The sequence below is a fragment of the Cervus elaphus genome, chromosome 13 (assembly GCF_910594005.1).
Source record: "Cervus elaphus chromosome 13, mCerEla1.1, whole genome shotgun sequence".
NCBI lineage: Eukaryota > Metazoa > Chordata > Mammalia > Artiodactyla > Cervidae > Cervus > Cervus elaphus.
In genome coordinates, this window is record NC_057827.1 from 69,726,269 (window position 1) to 69,747,301 (window position 21,033).

At 54.6% G+C, this 21,033-nt stretch overlaps 1 protein-coding gene across 1 annotated transcript; it reads right to left on the reverse strand.

The window, feature by feature from the left end:
* Positions 1–17,590: 17,590 nt before the first annotated feature.
* Positions 17,591–20,829, reverse strand: CKB (creatine kinase B). Its single transcript, XM_043921775.1, is given in 8 exon segments — positions 17,591–17,977; positions 18,060–18,249; positions 18,447–18,570; positions 19,198–19,369; positions 19,687–19,895; positions 19,897–20,050; positions 20,233–20,437; positions 20,697–20,829. Coding segments are annotated over 7 exon segments (1,221 nt in total). The 5' UTR covers positions 20,426–20,437; positions 20,697–20,829; the 3' UTR covers positions 17,591–17,798.
* Positions 20,830–21,033: the final 204 nt, after the last annotated feature.

Below are 21,033 nucleotides of genomic sequence, written 5' to 3' on the forward strand. Positions count from 1 at the left end.
CTCAGATTAAGGCAGTGACTAAAAGTATGTGTTTTTGCCTCCACCGCCACCTTGAACAAAAGCAAATGGAAAGCATGTGAAGGCTAGGCCACTTGTTCCTTCTCGTGGATCCTAATATTTTGTCATTTCTAGCATCTTCTTTCCCCAAAGGCGCTGAAGGGAGAAGACAGTCCACGTGGCGACCAGAGCTGGACGGGAGTAGGGCGTGGCTGTCGGCCTCACCCTCGGGAGTCACGTGCGCCCCTGTGCAGAGAGATGCCAAGGCCTTGGCTGCTCTGGGTCTGTTCTCCAAGAAGTATGTAATTTTCCTCTCTTGTCCATTGTGATTCAGGGCATGAATTAGACCCACAGCCTTTTCCCAGCTGCTGCATGATTACGCAGAGGGGGTACTGAGGTCATCGGTCAGTCTGACGTCCCAGTCTCCTGGGAATGCCGTGACATTGGTGGCTGTGGGTTCTGGGCTTGTCTGTGGTGGTCCAAATATGACAGTCTGGACACAAGGTCATCAGTGCTTACGTCTACACGGGCAGGGAGGTGGTGTAGGTGTTTGGGATGCATCCCTGACCTCTTTAAGTTTATGTCCTAATAGGGCAGCAGTCAGTAAACAGTAATTAAGTGTCTAGTACAGGAGAAAGGGGTCAGTGGCACAAAAAACATCAGTGCAGGGTGAGGCATCCAGAGGTCCCGGGGTTTGAGTGGTGCCGTGTTAAATGGGTGATGGGTGGGGATGAGGTGCTTTAGCTGAGACGTGGCTGCAAGGGAGGCACCCGAGTCCGTGTCTGGCTGAGGCCAGAGTGCAGCCTGTGTGATGGAGCAGAGTGGTGGGGGCTAAGAATGCCCACCTGGGCCACGGAGGCCACGCCAGTGTGTCTACTCTGAGATGGGAGGTTGGGAGTAGGCTTTCGAATGGAAGGAGAGTGGCCTCAGGCTTTCAGATGCTTGTTCTGGCAGCGGTGTTGCAGGATCACTGCTGGAAGCGAGGAGAGGCCAGCAAAGCCACTCGCAGGCTGTTGGCAGTAGTGAGGGAAGAGGGGATGCTGTCCTGGTGAGACACGGGTTGGGTTCTGGGGATGTTTTGATATAAGAGTCCATTTGCTCTTGGATTGGAAGTGGGTGAGAAAGAGCCAGAATGCCTGCCCACCCCCCCCCTTTTTTTTTTTCTTTAGCCAGAGCAGCAGAAAGTACAGGGTTGCTGTCCGTGAAACGGGGCCAGTTGTAGGAAAGTTTAGAGGTGTGAGAGAGCAGGTGTGGACACAGTTTGAGGTACCTTTAGGTATAGGTGGTGACTGGGGGGAAGACCCCAGGAGCCCTCAGCCAGTAAGAGGAGCAGAGGAGAGGACCAGCGCTGAGCCCTGAGGCGGTGCCTGGGGAGGCCAGAACAAGAAGGGGGCCCGGCAGAAGAGCCCTGTGGTGGGGGGAGGCCAGACCGTTGGGCCTGAGTCAGGGGTCAGGGAAGGGTGGCGGGGTGAATGCCTCGTGACCTAACAACAGAGCAGGTCCTTTTCACCTTCCTGGAACTTCATGCTCTAAAGGACAGACGGAATACAGACCTCTCGTAAAGGAGTTTAATTTCTCTGATTGTTCATCTGTCATAAGCTATCTGTATTTTAGTATGTTACTGATCCAATGAGAAATGGTGTCTTTAGCACCAGTGTTCACCTGCAGAAGTCATCTGAACTGGTCATATTTAAAGGGCTCTAACAATAAAGGTTTGATTTTAGTGGCAGCATAGATAGTGTTACCTTTACTGAGGTTAAAATGTGAAATCTGATCCATTACTAGAGGACCCATGTCCTTCCTTGAGATACTGTACCCTTGGGATAGAGCATTTTTATTCCTCATACAGTGAATTTTGAAAGAGAATATTCTAGAGTACTTCAGTCACTTGAGACAAAGCTGTGTTTTTTTTGAATCCCCAGAAGTGAGGTAAGATACCTGGCGGGGGCATGCTACTGTTTTTATTTACCCAACACCCAGGATGTTTTCTTATTCCTGAAAATAAGGCTTATCTCCTAGTTAGGTTGACTTTCCTCTCATCTAGATCAGGCATATCAGGTGAACCAAGACATCATTCTTTATTGACGGACCTTGTCCTCAAACTGTCCTTTCATTTCCAAAAGTGAAGACCCATGCAGAAAACTGTTAAGAAACATCACTGAAAATTTCAGAACAACTGTGATCACTTTCACTTTCACAGCATATCTTGCTCCAAAAACCTAGAGAAGATGGTGTTTAAAAAAAAAAATTTCCCTCTGTGCAGTATGAACAAGTTACCATTGCCATGGAAACCGTCCCTGGAATACCCTCTCCCAGCAGTTCTTGCTCAGTGAGTGATGCTCGGTGACCGCGGGATCCATGGAGCTCGTGTGGCTCCGTGAGCAGCATCGGGGATGCCAGGGGGCACGTCTGTGAGGCGCTGCCTCCTGGTCCGGCTCAGGCCAGAGGGGCAGCAGGGACAGGAAGGGCTTGGAGCGCAGGGCCCAGAACTTTGCTCTTTTGGGTTTTCTTGTTGGGGTGGGTTTTATTACTAATTTGCCGTGAAATCCTTTAGACAGTTCAGCAGCCCTGTAAGTGGGGAGGAAAGTGGTAGCTTTGAAGGGAGCGGTGTGAAGAGCACGGCGTGCCTTGCAGGCGTTCTGATGGTGCGCAGGTGAGTCCGGGTGGGTCTGTCCCCCCCAAGTCCCCGAGGAGGCCAGAGGCCAGCAGCTTTGCGAATTGGTCTTGGTTTGCCTGAGAGAACAGAGCCCAGCCAGAGGTGACAGGAAACCTGGGCCTCACTTGTGTCCCCAGGGAAGGAAGCTCACCAGGTGAGGAGGGCATGTGGAAAATGGGTTTTGCTGGGAGAATCTGAGACTTTTCTTCAGTTTGGGCCCGACTCTGAGAACGCTGAGAGTGCAGGGGTGGCCTTGGGGCCCAGGACAGATAGTAGACGGGGCATTTTGAGGAAGCCTGTGTGAATTCAAAAGTGAACGTCCTCTTCCAGGAAGGGGGCCGCTGCCTACCGTGGGGCCTCTGCCTGCTCCTTGCCACGGCAGGGTCAGTGCTGCCAGGGGGGCCAGGGCGGAGCAGGTAAGGACCGGAGTCTCTCCCTGTGGTCCTCAGAGCCCTGTTCAAATGTGGGTCGGGCACCATGCCTTCGCGGTGTCTGCCCTGGACCTGGGCGGCCTGCTTCCAGATTCCAGCTTCTTAACCTCAGCTTTCCTCCCCAGAAAGTCGGCATGTTTAAGGTGTCTCATGCTGGGGTGCTGGCCGGGTCCCTCACATGGCACATGCAGAGCAGGGCTCCTGGCAGCTGTCTGGAGGTCATCAGCTGTCTGGAGGTCAGCAGCTCCCCAGGCGCAGGCCCTGTTAGGCCTGTTAGGCCAGTCCTCGACTATACCCTCCTGGCTTGCCCAGAGCACAGAAGTCCCCGAACAGCGTTCTCTGGCGTTCAGGAGGGGACCCTGCCCTGCCCGCAGAGACTTCGTGAAGACATTCCCCCCGTGTCTATGGGGTTCTGGGCTCAGAGCCTGCTGTGAGGAAGGTTGACAGGCCTGTGCCAGTGTGCCCAGAGGACAAGAAGTGTTGGGCCAGGTGTGAGCACCAGGCAGGAAGCTGAGGGCGCCTCACCTCCCCTGGGCCCGAGTCTCCTCCTCCGCCAACGCTGGCCACTCCTGGGCCTGCCTGCCCTGCTCAGCCCTCGGTGATCAGCATGCCCCGCTCCTGCCACCCTAGCAGCCAACAGCATTTACAGATTTCCCGTGTCTCTTGTCTCTTTGCTGTTGCCAGACTGTAAGACCCACGGGGCAAGGAGCTTCGTCTGTTTTTGGTTTTTTTTGTTTTTTTTTTTTTTGCCCCTTTCTGTAACTGAAGGACCTAGCATGGTGCCTGGGACATAGTAGAAGAGAGGTAGCCACTGGCGACAGTGACGGAGCACAGGCCCGAGGGGCTGGAACACGAGGTGGCTGCTCAGAGTCCCCCTGAGCCGCCTCTCGCCCGTCAGCCCAGGCTGAGACAGGCTGGCTCGGGCTGCAGCTGCAGGGAGCCGTGTTTGGTCCAGACAAGGCCCATCCTGCTGCATCTCCAGCAGCTCTCTGGGCCCTTCCTGTGTTTCCAGCGAGGCCCGGCGGTGGGGTGAGGGTGGAGCCCCTGGTCCCGGCTGGGCCAGTGCTCTTTGCTCTTCACCCGCCTGCCTGTACTGATGCCCATGTGGTGTCGTTCAGCCCAGACCGTGCAGGTTCCTGTAGACGCCCAGGAGGAGGCCACCTGGTGAGACATCGGCCATGAGATGCAAACCTTCGAGTCGAAACACTTGGCTGAGCGCCTTATTCTGGGCCCGGCCCTGAAGAGTCGCACGGTCAGCGTGGCATTTGGGTTTCAGTCCCTTGAAACAGTAGCGACCTGAGGCTCGCCAGCCTGTGAGGTGTGTTCAGTCAGGAGGTTAGTCAGGATTCACTTGGGCGTTAGTAGTGGCCCCACCGTTAACTCTGATTAGCGGGGGCCCCCACCATTGTCTCTGTTTAGAGGTGGCCGCCACCAGTTACCTCTGACTGCTTAGCCACAAGCTGGAGCCTCCCGCAGAGCAGCGTCACCTTGGGGCGGAGGTTAGACCAGACCGCACTTGCCAAGTCGAGTCGACCCAGGCTCAGGGGCCCCAGGGGCCCCTGGGGCCGGATTGGCCGGTCTGATGCCGTCAGCGTTGGTTTGGTTGCCTTGTGGATTTTCTTGTGGTGGTTTTTTTGTGGCTGCCTGTGTGACGGGGCTGAGTGGTTACATGCTCCGAGGTTCTCGTGTCCTCCCCAGCTCCCTGGTATTCATTCCTGCGGTTTCTGGCTGCAGTGATACACAGAGGCCTTGGTGGGGGTGCCGCCGAGGGAAGAGCCGGCAGAGCGTCCCTCCCCAGCCTGTGCCGTGTCCCCTCCTGCCCGCCTCCGCCTGCCCTCTCAGAAAGGAAGCCTGCAACTGCTCACCAGGACCGTCTCCGGTGCCCGGGTCTGCTGGGAGTTCCGGCGGCTGCTGCATTTTCCTGACCTGTCGCAGCTTCCTACATCACCCTGGCGTGCTCTGCTCTCCTCGGCAGCTTTATGCTCAAGGCTCAAGTGTTTGAAGATCAACATTGTATTCCTTCCTGAGTTTCACCACTCCAGGTGATACGGTCCTAGTTCAAGTGTTGTCAGGACAAGATGGGAAGACTGTCATTGTTTCTGTTTGTGTGTTCACTTAGCGACACTCGCACTAAGGGTTCGGGGTGGGACAGCTGCTCTCTGGGGGCCCCGTGCTGAGCTCTGGGCTCCGGGAGTAGGTTAGCAGCCATGTTCCCTCACAGGAAGAGGGACACACGCACAGCCGGGAAGCCTGGCGTGGCCAGCGCTGCGTGAAGGGACGCCGGGCTCAGGGCCGAGCAGGAAGCCCAGTCTGGGTGGAGGAGGCGGGCGGAGACAAGGAACGCCCGGAAGCCGCATGTTGCCCAGTGGGAGCGGGGAGTAGGTACCCTGTGTCAGGGCGGGCACGGCGGCTTCGCCGCGTCCCCGGGTCGCGGTGGGGCAAGTGTCAGGGCAGCAGCGGCTCGGCGCCGCCCTGCCCCGGTGAGGGGACTCGGGCTCAGCACTCCTTAGGGGTGACTTGGCAGGCTTCGGGGCACAGCTCTGCCTCCAGACCAAAGCAGACCCTGCCGCCCTGGGCAGCCCGGTGCTGGGGACCAGACAGGAGGCATCCGCTGTGGCCCGGGTAGTCCTCCCGCTCTTTCTGGAGTGAGGGCTGCCCTGGCTGCCCGTCCCCCTCGGGGGGGTGCTGCCAGCAGGCGTGGGTGGGTGTGAACACATTCTCAGGCAGGCATGTTCTGCGTGCAAGGGAGCCGGGAAGTGGGAGCACATGCAGTCCTGTTCCCTCATGTGGGACCAGGAGACCTTGGTAGAGGTGCCCCTGGGAGTCGTGTCCCGACACCAGAGCCGCGGCCCACTCCACCAGCCCCAGACGCACCCGGTTCCCTGAAGGACCGTGTGCTGCTCCCTCCTCTGTCGGCCTTCAGCATTCAGCTCCACTGGTACCTACTGCCTCCTGTCTTTGGTATCCTCCCCTTCAGCCCGGCTGACTTCTCTTGCAGCCCCAATGCCCTAGGTCCCTGGGTCCTCTCCCCTCCTCCTCTGAGCTCTGGAGATGGCGTGGGCTTATCTCGTGGCTTAGCCTGTGAGTAGAGGATGGGAGTCGTGTTATCCTGAAAGAGCATGCCGGACATCCTCTTGTCTTGACCTCGCTCAGGATGTAGGGTGTGTGTTGCTGATCTGAGTTTCCTAGTCTCTCAGTGTTAATGAATTGAACCAAAATGCTGGGACAGGACTGGAGAGGCAAAGCTGTGTTAGCGTCTCTCGCTGATGCTGGAGAGTAGAGGAAAGACGTCGGCACCTGCATCCTTCTCTCCAGGCTCCAGGAAGGAGGCGGAGGCAGGACCCCGGCCCCCCCCTGCTCAAAGCGGCTCTGCTCAGACAGACACTGCACTGGTGCCGTGACTGTTGGTGTCGCCTGCAAGTGGCCCCTGGCAAACAGTCAGCAGTTTCAAGTGTGGATGAGTATGGACCACCTTTATTACACTCTTTTGAAACTGTAATTCTGTTTGAAGTGTTGGGCAGTTGATGGGTCAAAAGTGTTGACAAAAACTAGACTCTTTACTCCAGTGGAAACTTTATTTCCTAAATGGTATATTTCTAAAATAACCAGGGCATGTATTAACATAGACCACCTGTAGCAGACATAGGAGCAGCCCAGTTTGGGTGGGGTGGGATGAATGGGGAAAACACCTAAAGCCTCACCGCATAGCCAGTGTAGGATAACAGCATGGAGAAGGATGGGTGAGGGCTAAGGTCCTTCTTTTCTGTTCAGTGAGAAAGTAGCTTTATTGAGGGACATACTGTTAAAAAGCAGAGACATCACTTGCCAACAACGGTCCATATAGGCAAAGCTGTGATTTTTACAGTAGTCATATACAGATGTGAAAGCGTTCCATAAAGAAGACTGAATGCTGAAGAATTGATGCTTTCAAATTGTGGTGCTGGAGAAGACTCTTGAAAGTCCCTTGGACAGCAAGGAGATCAAACCAGTCTATCCTAAAGGAAATAAACCCTGTGTATACATTGGAAGGACTGATGCTGAAGCTGAAACTCTAGTAATTTGGCCACCTGATCCAAAGATCTGACTGGTTGGAAAAGACCCAAGTGCTGGCAACAGGATGAGATGGTTGGATGGTGTCACCGACTCAATGGACATGAGTTTGAGCCAACTCCAGGAGATGGTGAAGGACAGGGAAGCCTGATGTGCTTGGGGCCATGGGGCTGCAAAGAACGGGGCTCAACTTAGTGTGTGAACAACACCACCACTTTCCATAGACACAGTGTAGGCCATCTCAGAAGGTGAGAGTGACCCCAAAGGATGAGGATGTCAGTTTTCATAGGGATGGGTCATTTCATATGCTAATGAGTAGGAGTACTCCAGCTGTTGGGGGAAGGGGCAGGGATTTCCAGGAATTGGGCCACTGCCCACTATTTAACTTTTACAATCTGCCTTGGAAATATAATGCCTATGGGTGTGTCACTTAACTTTCTGGCATGTTATGGTGAGCTTATACTGAGGCTCAAGGTCTAGTGGAAGTCCACTTGTCCACTGTCTTGGACCTAGATGGTTCTAGTCAGTTTATGGCATGTTCTTGGGCTGTGTCATTCTTTTAAAGGCTGTGCCAGGACCCCTTCCTGACTAATTCACCCCTCAGAGGTTTACTCCCACATTCTTATGGGAAGCAGAGGGACAACAGTGCGTCTTCTGTAGCTGCTTCTGGGCTGAGGAGGGGCATCGACCCCGCCTGTCAGGGAGTGAAGATCTCTGGATGCCTGATCTAGGGCCCCAGGGGCAGGACAGCTCCTTGTTTTGAGTAGGTATGCATAATCTCGCACAGCCATTATCTTGATGTGGTATTGTTATAACTGCTTCCATAGCCTTCCTGTTTTTGAAGATGAAGCATTTTTGTGACAGCATCAAGGTACAATAACTGTCTGTAAACAACAGAAAACTTAAAAGGCACAGTTAAACATCTGATTACAGTGTAATTGATAAAGAAGCTTAGTCATTGATATGACATACAGCATTTTAAGGTAACAACTAGAGCTCTAGCATTATACCAGGACATGTTTCTGCATTAATAACATCCATACATTATATTTTTTAAATTTAAGAATTTTTTATTTGGGTAGAGTTGCCTTACAATGTTGTACAACAAAGTGAGTTAACTGAATGTATACATATATCCCCTCCCTCCCACACCCCTAGAGTATGTTTTTAAGTAGGATTATGACTCGTGATAATGCTCTCTGTGTAATTTAACATGCTAATAATAGTAGTTAAATATTTCTCTCTCAAATGCCTCAAGGTCCCTCTGAAGCATCCCAAAGTTAGCTGAAGTCAGAAAGTTTCAAAATACTTGATCAAATAAGATCTCTCACTGCTGAAACCGTTTACCTCAGATTGGGACTTGAACCCATGTGGCTGGGACTCACACTAAGCCAGAACTCTGCTTGAGACTCAAAACCCACATGGCTGGGACTCAAACCCAGCCAAAACCCACAGAACCTGGTTTCAGGACCTAATGAAGCTCAGGTTCTTAATGACTCATCACAAAGAATTCAGTGAGACAAAGTGATAGGTAAGAAGTGGATTTATTCAGATTCAGAGAGAAGAAGCATACTCCATAGACAGAGTGTGGACCATTGCAGAGGGTGAGTGCAGCTGTGAAATGTGGTGTGGTTAGTTTGTATAAGCTGGGTAATTTCATATGCTAATGAGTGGGAAGATTAGTCCAACTGCTTTGGGGAAGGGGTGGAGAGTTCCGGGGTTTGGGCCACAGCCCACTCCAGTTCAGTGGCTCAGTCACGTCCAACTCTGCGACCCCACGGACTACAGCACACCAGGCTTCCCTGTCCATCACCAACTCCCAGAGCCTACTCAGGCTCATGTCCGTTGAATCCGTGATGCCATCCAACCATCTTATCTTCTGTCGTCCCCTTCTCCTCCTGCCTTCAGTCTTTCCCAGCATCAGGGTCTTTTCCAATGAGTCAGTTCTTCACATCAGGTGGCCAAAGTGTTGGAGTTTTCAGCTTCAGCATCAGTCTTTCCAATGAATATTCTGGACTGATTTCCTTTAGGATGGACTGGTTGGATCTCGTTGCAGTCCAAGAGACTCTCAAGAGTCTTCTCCAACACCACAGTTCAAAAGGATCAATTCTTCAGCACTCAGTTTTCTTTATAGTCCAACTCTCAACATCCATACATGACTACTGGGAAAACCATAGCTTTGACTAGATGGACCTTTGTTGGCAAAGTAACGTCTCTGCTCTTTAGTATGCTATCTAGGTTGGTCATAGCATTTCTTCCAAGGAGTAAGCATCTTTTGATTTCATCTCTGCATTCACCATCTACAGTGAATTTGGAGCCCCCAAAAATGAAGTCTGTCACTGTTTCCATTATTTCCCCACCTATTTTCCATGAAGTGATGGGACTGGATGCCATGATCTTAGTTTTCTGAATGTTGAGCTTTAAGCCAACTTTTTCACTCTTTTTTTCTCTTTCAGCCAGAGGCTCTATAGTTCTTTCTGCCATCAGGGTGGTGTCACCTGCATATCTGAGGTTATTGATATTTCGTATGATGTACTCTGCATATAAGTTAAATAAGCAGGGTGACAATATACAGCCTTGTCGTACTCCTTTCCTGATTTGGAACCAGTCTGTTGTTCCACGTCTGGTTCTAACTGTTGCTTCTTGACCTGCATATAGATTTCTCAGGAGGCAGGTAAGATGGTCTGGTATTCCCATCTCTCTAAGAATTTTCCACAGTTGTGATCCACACAGTCAAAGACTTCTGCTTTATTGACTAATTGACTAATAAAGCAGAAGTGGGTGTTTTTCTGGAACTGCCTACTCCTTGGTCTTTTAACAGTGCCTTGGAACTGTCAGGGCACCTCTGGGTGTGTCATTTCACTAGTTACAATCGAGGATCAAGGTCTAGTCGTGGCTAGTCTTGGTCCCTTTTGATTCTAATCGGTTTATGTTGTATCCTTGGGCTATGTCATTCTTTCCAAAGGTGTGCCCTGCCCCTTTGCCTCCTGTTACACTGAGACAGTATTTATTTGCTTCACTGGTAGCTCAGACAGTAAAGAATCTGCTTGCAATTCAGGCTTAACAGAAAGAAAAACCAAATCTAGGTGTTACTTTAACTTACTCCCAACATACTAAATACTACTAGTTAAATATTTCTCTCTGGGATGTCTCAGGGGCCCTCCCAAAATTGATTTATCCAACTAAACTCAATCCAATCTTAGAAAATCATGATTGTACATAACTCTTTTTAGTATTTTTTCATTCCTCACACCTTCTTTTACTGAAAACACATGCTTTCCTTAAAAGTTTTTCCATGTTGAGTAATTTTTCTTGCTGACACATTAGCAATAGATAAACCATGGTACATAACATTGATGACATCAGTTTAGTACTAGATATTTTCCAGATGATGTGAAACTGAAGTTCATTCTGGCCAGATAAGTTTCTGAGTATTTATATAAGCGCTTAATTTTCTTTAAGTCAATTTCACGAATTAGTTTTTGGCAGTACCTTACATCTACAAGACACATAGAGATACATTCGAACAGGCAAACAGAGAGTCTTTATAGTTCCTGTTCTAAAATTTCAGCCATGCGTCAGGCACAGCAGTATAAACCCACTAGTCTGCAAGAGAGGTTGGATTAAAATTGAGTTTCTGGCAGATGGAACAAATCAAGTTTATTTGTCTCACTGGCAAAACCCTTTCTACTAATATTTGTGGAAAATGCTTAAGATTTTTATTTGTCCTTGACAAGTTCCAAATTATTATTAATTTGTTTAAATTTGGCTATGTGGGTTATTAGTTGCAGCACATGGGATCTTTTGTTGCCACACACAGACTCTAATTTTGGTGTGGGGGCTTAGTTTTTCCATGACATGTCAGATCTTAGTTCCCTGACCAGGGATCAAACCTGCATCCCCTGTTTTGCAAGGCAGATTCTGGACCACTGGACCATCGGAAAAGTCTCTGTTCCAAATTATTTACTCCCTCTTTCAAAATTTGCGTTTTATTATTTTTAATGAAACAAAGATGAATATTTTTAATGATAAAAGGTACAATTCACAGAGAAGATAGACATCATAAACCATTAGACACGTAACAACAAAGAAAAATAGATAAGCAAAAATCATATCAATCTTATATGCTACACAAATACATTTAAAATGTTGTATCTTGTTCCTTGTTATTGCATGTCCAAAGGACATTTAGAAAACTTGGCTAAAAGATAAATATTACTTATTTTCAAAAAGTAGAATTTTTGTGTGTGTGATTCACTTATATACATATATTATTTTTGAAATTATTTTCCATTGTAGGTTATTACAAGATATTGGGGCTTCCCTGGTAGCTGGTAAAGAATCTGCCTGCAGTGCAGGAGACCCTGGTTAGATTCCTGGGTCGGGAAGATCCCCTGGAGAAAGGGATAGGCTACCCACTCCAGTGTTCTTGGGCTTCCCTGGTGGCTCAGATGGCAAGAATCCACCTGCAATGCGGGAGACCTGGGTTTGATCCCTGGATTAGGAAGATACCCTGGAAGAGGGCATAGCAACCCACTCCAGTGGTTTGGATTGGGTTGGAGAATCCCCATGGACAGAGTAGCCTGGCGGGCTGCAGACCATGGGGTCACAAAGAATCGGACATGACTGAGCAACAAAGAACAGAACAAGGTGTTGACTGTAGTTCCCTGTGCTATACAGTAAACCTCTGCTGCTTGTGGCATGTCTGTTTGCAAAGTGAAAGTCTGAAACTCTGACTTTCAGATTTTCAATTTTCAGTGAAAGTGAAAGTCGCTCAGTCGTGTCTGACTCTCTGCGACCCCATGGACTGTAGCCCTAACAAAAACTCTCCAGAATACTGGAGTGGGTAGCCTTTCCCTTCTCCAGGGGATCTTCCCAACAGGTATTGAACCCAGGTCTCCCGCTTTGCAGGCAGATCCTTTACCAGCTGAGCCACAAGGGCATTCTCTTCATACTAAGTCAAACAAGTGATTCTACTTTTCTGCATTTTAAAAAGATGGCAGAGATGGGAGTTCCTGGAGCAAACCACGTAGGGCATTTGAATCTCCAAAGCACAGGCAAGTTCCTCCCAGGATGACTTTCTTTAATCTTAATACTTCTTTAAGATCAATGGGCAAGGTTTGGAGAGTGGTAAAAGGATTGGTGGGTTTTGGATTGCTTTTAGAGCCACACCTCTAGTTCTCTGAAGATCTGACTTGCAAAACAAGGACAATTTTTTTTTTCTTTTTTAAAAAAAATTAGGTGGCTACCTCAATGATATTGAGAGACTGACACACTCATGTTCACGCATGTTGGAATGTTTTACTTTTCCTCATTTAACTTAGGCGGGAAGCCTTCCCCCAAAATTCCTGTCAGGTACAGTTAGTCAGACCATCGGCCTCCATTTTGGTAATCTGTTTACAATTTTGTATGGCCCTCAGTCTGGCCTTTGATGTAAGGAGGCTTGTCTGTAGCCCCATGGAATCCTATTTTTAAAGGTACCAGGACAATTTTTTTGCCAGACTGTTACATTGTTTGCATCTGTATCCTGTGGGCACCGTTGGCTTGAGTTTTATAAGCACACAGAGCGGACGCATTCATGGCATTGCGGTGTCTGGGTCTGTCCAGTCAAAGGCAAAGACGTGTTCAGAGTCTGGGTGCAGAAGAAAGCCACGTTTACTTCCAGCAGCATGAACCAGGTCAGCAGCCCATAGTTTGACAGCTTGGATGGGGTAGAATGGAGACCTCTCGCTTGGGACTGAGCATGCTCCCCTCCCCACCAGGAATAACTCTTTCTTGGTGGGTGCCTTTTATTTGAGGGTCTCCAAGCTGTACAAGTTGCCTGGGATTTGGTGAGCAAGGCCGTTTCCCAGCAAGGGGGCAGTGCACTCCGGCACGAGCAGCACTTGGCTGGGGGCTTTCCATCAGTCCCCAACATCTTACAGGATGGGGAAGGAGGTCAGTCAGCCGCCGTTTCTACTAAGAAAACTACCAGCCACGTCAAGGCTTACCTGAGACTTCTCCAGAGAAATGAACCGTGGAGGCTTCTCCAGGTGTTCTTTGGGAGATGGGGAGGCCCTGGGCCCTGTCGGCCATCATTGGTTTGAGAGCCCCAATATCCCTTCAGGACTGGTGGCGGTCACGCTTCCGGTGGCCCTCTTGTCCGCACTTAAAACATGTTTTCTCAGTGAGACAGCGTCTCTGATCCAGGCTTCCTGGGTCCTATCCTCAGCATGGGTCTTCGCAAGGGTGCATAACCTTGAGGTGGTGCTGGGGTTACGGCTGCTGCCAGGAATTAGGCTTTTTCATGTTGTCCCTGAATCCTTTTTGTCTCTTCTCCCCTATAAAGAAAAAGAGAAATGGTTAGTCATGTTCAGCTCTTTGCAACCCCATGGATTGTAGCCTGCCAGTCTCCTCTGGCCATGGAATTCTCCAGCAAGAATACTGGAGTGGGTTGCCATTCCCTTCTCCAGGGGATCTTCCCAACCCAGGGATCGAACCCACATCTGCTTTGCAGGTGAATTCTTTACCATCTGAGCCACCAGGGTTGCCCCTTCTATGCTGTTAAGTATCCCAAAGGCCATATCCATGAGCTTATTGATAGGAGTCTGGGGTCTCCAGCCCCCCCAGATGGGACATTAGGGGTAAAGGGTCTGGAAGACCGCCACCCCTTCAGAATTGGGATAGGTAGGAGCTCCCAATTGTGGACCTCAGGGCGCTTGACTCATAAGGGGATCATCTAAAACATCGGGCGGCTCTGGGGGGACAGGGTGTGAGCCAGGCACACCACGCAGTTCTCTAGACTCGGATTTTGGAATAGGGTCTTGCTTCCCTGATAGTTGGTAAGGAATCCGCCTGCAATGCAGGAGACCCCGGTTCAATTCCTGGGTTGGGAAGATCCACTGGAGAAGGGATAGGCCACCCACTCCAGTGTTCTGACCTGTAGAATTCCATAGGCTATATAGTCCAAGGGATTGCAAAGAGTCCAACATGACTGAGTGACTTTCACTTTCATTTGAACATTAGGATGAATGGGACTTCCTGCCTGATTTGCCTTTTCTTTTACAAAGTAAGACCGTCAGCTGCAAGATGGTATTGTAATTTAATGACCCAATATTTTTTGCCCTAATCAGTCTAAATTTTCCCCAGTTAGCTAATATGCATCCTAGCAGGAGTCCATCTGGATGTTTGCAGTTACTTCTGTGTTTTATTGGGATGAGTTGACAGGGGTCTGATGGGTCCTGGCTGATGGTACTTATTTGTTCTGGCATTCTCCCAGTGTCAACAGTGGGGTCCCCGTGAGCACCTAAAGTCTGCCAGGTTGGTCAGCCTAAGGAGGACCCTTGGATTAGTCAAGGAAAGGATCAAGGGCCAGTCAGGGGGACAAGCAACCAGAGTCAGGGCCTAAATCCTTCAGACCCGGAGGGAGGAGACGGAACTGAACAGTTTTCACTGAAACAACAAGGACAGAGGAACAGAGCCCAGGGCAGGGCTGGAGTGCCTTAAGGCAGTGATCCACAGGAGACAAGAGCTGCCCTCAGTATGGGTCCTTGTGACGGAGGCTGGTGTCCACAGAAGTGACGGGGGCAACGCCCACCTGCTGGCTGGGCTGGCGAGGAGCCTGGAACCAGTAGACAGTCCAGGAAGTCAGGAGAGAAGCCTCAAGTCTCCCACCAACTAGGACACCTTAGAGCGTTTATTTTAAACCACTCCAAAAAAAAAAAAAAATTGAGCTATTTATATAAGGAATACATGTTCACTGTAGCAACTCTGGAAAAGAAAATGCAGGAAGTCACCTGTTACCCCACCACCCACAGCCGACTACTGTTCTCCGGGATTTTTCCATCCGTGATCTGTGTGGGATCCCACAAGGACAAGCTGTTTTATAACCTGCTTTTACACTTCTGCTGTTTTAAGCGTGTTGCCGGCTCACCAAGTTCTCCACGCCCGCGTGGCAGCACATCGAGGGAGGGAGGTGGCCCAGTTCTGTAGCCAGCCCTTTATTGTTTGAGTCCTGACCAGCTCACCCCTGTCCTGAGTGATTGCGTTTCGTTATCTCTGTGCAGTGATGGTTCTTGAAGGGGCCGAGGGCGACCTGGGCCCCCAGGGAACCCTTGGCAGTGCCTAGAGAGAGAGTTTCTTCCCGTTGTCCCAAGCAGCGAGAGCGATGCTGCTGGTATCTAGAGGCGGGCGGCAGCGAGCACCCCCTCCTCCCGCCCGCTGTTGGCGGTTCCGTGGTGGGGGGCGTCCTGGCCGGCCCCTGCTGCGCTGCAGGTGCAGTGCGCTCTGGTGCTCCTGGGTAACTTCCACTCCAGACCCTGAGTGAAGACAAGTGTGTACTCTGTGGCTGGGCATTTCTTAGACTTCCCATGTTCAACCATAGTTTCAAGGGATATTAAAATCGCCCTGCTTAAAGGTCTCTTGAATTCAGAGGAAAGGGGGAGAAGTTGTAGGGACTCTGGCTGAAGGGTCCACGGAAGGCTGAGCAGAAGTGCTCTCGCTGGGTGTATGGTCTTGTTCCAAAAATAGTGCAGCTTACAAGTTCGGGTTGAGTAAAAAGTGATAAAATGGGTGGCCCAGGGAGCAGCAGTGGGTGTGAGTCAGGGTAGAAGACACTTCTCCTTACAGGGTCCCAGGGAGCTGGACCCAGTTCCTGAGGGCCCCACCCCAGCTGTGGGCACAAGGGCAAGGCTCCCCGGGTGTTGACTTGACTGTCTCATAAGAAATCCTGCAGGGAGCCCTGCCCACCCGCCCTTCCTGGTGACAGGCCTGCACAGGGTGACCTGAAGTTCCAGCTCCTTTGGTGTGATCACTGCTAGTTCCGGGCACGTCCCACTGGGACAGTCTCAAAAAGGTGGTGAACGTGTTGGACATTCCATCAGGAAGCGATGTGCCTGCCAGGCCAGGCCCGTCAGGTACCCCCGCACAGTCATTCCTGAGACAGTCCCGGGTGGTGCGGGGGGGTTGGACAAGCGGGGGGGCCTTCAGCTGGAGGGGGCACACAGGCAAGGCCTCAGGCCTGGAACCCTGCCTGCTGGCCACACAGATGATGGCGACGCAGCCACCCTGGCAGCTCCTGGCCCAGCAGGGAGGCCTCCCACCCTGCTGCTGCCTCTTCTGAGCTGCTCAAGCCCCTCAGCAGGGAGAGGCCTTCCCAGAGGCGCACACTTCCGTGCTTTCCGCTCTGAGTCACCAGACAGTCTGCAAAGCACGGCCTGGCCTGGCCCAGCCCCCACTTGCTGGAGGGGGACCGTAGCTGGAGAGGAAGCTGAGCAAAGGAGTCCTGCCTGATAACTGCCCCTGACCTGGAACTTCATGGCAAGAGGAGAAGTGCAAAACTGGGCCCTGGCCTGCAGGCTAGTCAAGGACCCCCAGGATGGTGCAGAGACCCCTTCTGTGCCAGAGGGCTTGCCCTCATGCCCAGCCTACTCGGGTGTTCACTCACCCAGCCTCTGCCCTCCTCCCCCGGCAAAGGCTCTGCCTGTGAGTCCCTCATACCCACCTGGCCACTGAGGAGGATGCCAAGGCATGCCTGCCACTCCACGGCTGTCCCTCCAACCTCCTGGTCCTGGGCCCTGGGGTCTAAGTTGACAAAATGCCCCTGGGACACGAGAGCCCATGGTTCTTGGTAGGCATGACTGCCAGCCCCGGGCGGGCTTCTCCCAGCGCCAGGGTAACCCCAGGAGGGTCAGGTCTGAACGGCTGATTACGCAGGGGCAGCCCTGGCCAGCAGGGGGCAGCAGGCCGTCGGTGAACTGAGGCGCTGGAGCTGACAAGCCCAGGGTGGGGCTGCTGGCTCACCCCTCCTACCTAGGGTGCCTACCCACCCATGGTGGGACCCCCAGCAGCAGCCAGGAGACAGACCCAAAGACCTTATTCCGAACAGCTCACCCCCTCCCTGTTTGGGGACCCGCCAGGGGAGGCCCAGGAACTGGGGCACCGAGGGTCCTGGAGAAGAGGCTGCAAGGATGGGAGGACTAAGGGGGCCCTGGGGCTCCCTGGGAGGGACGGGAGGGCTAGGCCTGGGGAGGCTGAAAGGGAAGGAAGCAGAGCAGAGAGATTATTTAGGAAATAGAGTAGGTGTTAGGGTAGGAGGGGGAGGCAACAGGGAGAAGCTGCTTGCGAGAGGAGGAAATGGCTTTCGGGGGCGGAGCTGGAAAAGTACCAAATTTCTGGGCTCCTGCCCTTCCCCCAGCATCCAGAGCTCCTCCAGGCTACAGTCTGGGGCCGACTAAAGTGCCAGGCTCCACCCCGCAGGCCCCCGAATAGATCCTCTAGATGCTCAAGCTGGGGCTCTGCCAGCAGCCCAACATGGTCCTAAAGGGAGGGCTGAGGCAGGAGGGCAGAGGTTCACGAAATAGGACTGGGGGGCACCCCGGTCCCACCTGACATTGAAGCGGAAGGGGCAGGCCAGGCCTCGGAGCCCGCAGCTGGGCCCTGGGCTGCCCTGGAAAGAGGAGGCACCACTCAGACCTGGGACAGGCCAAAACTCTAGTTTATTTCAGCATCAGCAACATCTCAGCCATCACAAAAATAAACTCTACCGAGGGCGACGAAGTCTCTACAGCAAGGCTAAGGGCTCAGCCCCCACACAGCGAGCCTCCGGGCGCGTGGTGGGCACGGCCTCGGCAATAAGTTAGGAAGCAGCGGAGGAGCTGGTGGAGGCGGCAGGTGCAGCCAGGGCCTCACTTCTGGGCCGGTATGAGGTCATCGATGGCCTGGCCCTGCTCCAGCCGCTGCTCCATCTCGATGAGCAGCTTCACCCCGTCCACCACCATCTGCACCAGCTCCACCTCCGAGAAGCCCAGGCGGTCCGCGTTGGAGACGTCGAAGACCCCGCCCACGGCGGCGGTGTCCACACCGCCTGGGGAGACAGCCAGCTCAGCGGGGCTGGGGTGGGGGCTGCCCGGGGGAGCGGGCTGCCTCGCGGCGCCCCCGCCACTCACCTGTGCCTCGCTTCTGAAGCCGCAGCCGCTTGAGCACCTCGGGGAACTTTTCGTGCTTTCCCAGGTGGGGCAGCTTGATGTGCACCCCGGCCCGCAGACCCGTACCCAGGTTGGACGGGCAGGTGAGGATGTAGCCCAGGTGAGGGTTCCACATGAACTCGTAGTTCTTAGACTTGAAGAGCGTTTCAATCTGGTGGTGGAGAAGGTGTGAGAGGGGAGGCATGGCTGAAGACACCCCCCCAGGGGACCAGCTGGGACCCGGGGTGCCCCCTCCCACAGGACCCTGAGGCAACAAAGATCTGGTCTCCCCAGGGGGTTGATGGGGCACCTCCATCTCTGCCTGAACCCTGGGGCCTGGCCCTGCCCCTCCGTGGCACCAGCCCTGACCTGGGTGAGGCCGTTGCAGAAGCGCGTGAACACCTCCTTCATGTTGCCCCCCTTCTGCATGGAGATGACCCGCAGGTGGTCCTCCTCGTTGATCCACACCAGGAAGGTCTTATTGTCATTGTGCCTGGGGGAGGGGTACAGTCAAGCCGCCTCCCTGGACAAGGGTCTCGGGACATATCCAGGAACAAAACCTCTCGAGGCGCCGAGGGCCGGGGCACTTCCCAAGTCGCTGAGGTGCTCACCCCAGCTGGCCCTAGGGCCGGGGGGCTGCTATCTCGACTCTAGACCCATCAACACCCTGCGGGCACACAGGGAACCTCAGAGAGGGCACACAAAGCCCTGAGCTGCTTCCCAGCTAGCCGGTCAGGTACCGTGTGGTGCCCACCTAGGGGTTGAGGGGCAGAGGCAGCAGGCCCGGCCCCGCCCCGCCCACGGGGGGCCAATCTATCCCGTGCGATCCGATCCGGAGCCTGTGAGCCCTGCTCCCCCACCTCGAGGAAGCGTCTGCGTCACCCCGCACCTGACCGACTCCCCGCGGGTGGCGGGTGGGAAAGGAAAGAGCAAACAAGGAGCCGCGGCTCCCGGAGGCGGGGGAGGAACGCCGACACGACGGCCCCACCCGCTCGGGGCCCTCCCGCACCTGCGCGGTCAAGGTCAACTGCGAAGAGGCCCGGGAGCACCAAACCCACCCGAGGAGCGCGGCGCCGCCCTCCTCCCTCCGGCACGGGGCGGGCGGGCGGGGGATACTCACCAGATGCCGCGGGCGTCGGGCCAGTCGCGGGCCATGCCCGAGGCCAGCAGCAGGGGCGACACGGGCTTATCGAAAAGGAAGTGGTCGTCGATAAGCTGCTGCTGCTCCGCCTCCGTCATGCTTTTGAGCGCATAGTACCTCCCAGCCAGGTCACCGTCCAGGCTCGACAGGGCTGCGAAGGAGCACGATCAGAAGGACGGGTGGGCTCCTGCCCTACCCCGCCACCACCCCGCGCGCTCGGACCCGCCCGACACCCCCAGGATGCCCGCTCGGCCTGGCTGGAGCCCAGTCAGTGCCCCCGGTCCGGAGCGACACGGCCCAAGCCGACCCTCGCCCGGCCCCAGGGCGCTGTGGGCGCGGGGCTGGGCGTCGGTCCCTCCGGGAAACCCGAGCCGGCGGGGAGATAAGAGCGCGGCGGCTCGGGTGACTGGTAAACAGGCCGGCAGGGCCCGGGGCCGAAGAGCGCCGCTCAGCCGGCCCGACCCTTACCTTCGACGGCGAGCTTCTCGATGGCGCGGCGCTCCCCGCGGCTGCAGTGCGGGGGGAGGCAGAAGCCGCGGATGCTGCGGCCCGTGCGCACCCGCGAGCTCAGCACGTAGTTGGGATCCAGGTCGTCGCCGCCCTGGGGGCCAAGCAGGGCTGAGCGCCGGGCGGCCCCTCCCCACCCCGCCGGCCCCCTCGCCCCGGGCCACCCGCACCTGCAGGTTGTCGGGGTTGAGGTCCGTCTTGTGTTCGTCGGTGGGCTTATAGCCTCCGTGCCGGTCCTCAATGATGGGGTCAAAGAGCTCCTTGAACACGTCGTACGACTCCTCGTCGCCGGCCACGCAGCCCACGGTCATGATATAGGGGTGGCCTGGGGGGAGCGCGGAATGGGGCCAGTGACGTCACTGCCAGGCCCAAGCAAGCCGCCGAGGACCCTGCAGCTGTGCGCGCAAAGAGGGCGCCCGGACCTTGGCCCGGGGGGGCCCAGGGGGCGGGGGCGCTGGACCCCAGCCGCGGGCTCCTGTCCTGACCTCGGGCCCGAGGCGCGCGTACCTGGGTTGTCCACGCCGGTCTGGATGACGTCGTCCACCGTGAAGCCGCTCGGGGTGCTCTTCGCGCGCAGCTCGGCGTACAGCTCGGGGGTCAGTACCTTGGCCATGTGGTTGTTGTGGCCGCTGAGGTCGGGGAACTCATCTTCGGCCGGGAAACGCAGCTTCAGCGTGTTGTGGCTATTGGAGAAGGGCATGGCGGCGGCGGGCTGCGGGGAGACGCGGGAGTCAGCGGGGACCCGAGGCTCCTGGCCTCCTGGTGACCTGCTAACCACCCAGGGTCCCGGGCTCCGGTCAGCCCGGTCGCGGTCAAGGTCACCGAGGTCGGCGCTTGCACGCATGGGGCTACCACAGCGCCCAGGACCCCCGGCCCAGCTGGAGCGCCTGCTCCAGGCGTCGGACCCCGGGAGGGCCGGAGCGCGCGACGCCCTGGCCCTCGCCCCCCGCTCCGTGCAAAACAACCCCCACCTCGCTGCCCCGCGCCTCCCACCCCCGGCCCCCCGGCTCACTCACTGAGCAGTCGGGCAGGGGCGGGGGCTCCAGGTCTGTCTGCAGCTCAGGGCGCGGCGCAGGCGAACAGCGGCGGCTCCGCGCTCCCGAGGCTCTTAAGGGGCGCGACGCAGGCCGCCCATTGGCCGCTATTTATAGCCCATTCATTCCATTGGGTCGCGCTGCGGGGTGGTGCCGCCGCTTTGTCCGCCACCCTCTGCTCCCGGAGCACCCCCCCCCCCCAACCCCAAGCAGCCCACCCCGACTATCCCCTGGCCGGGACCCCGCGCAGCCTGCCTAACCCCACCCCGCGCCC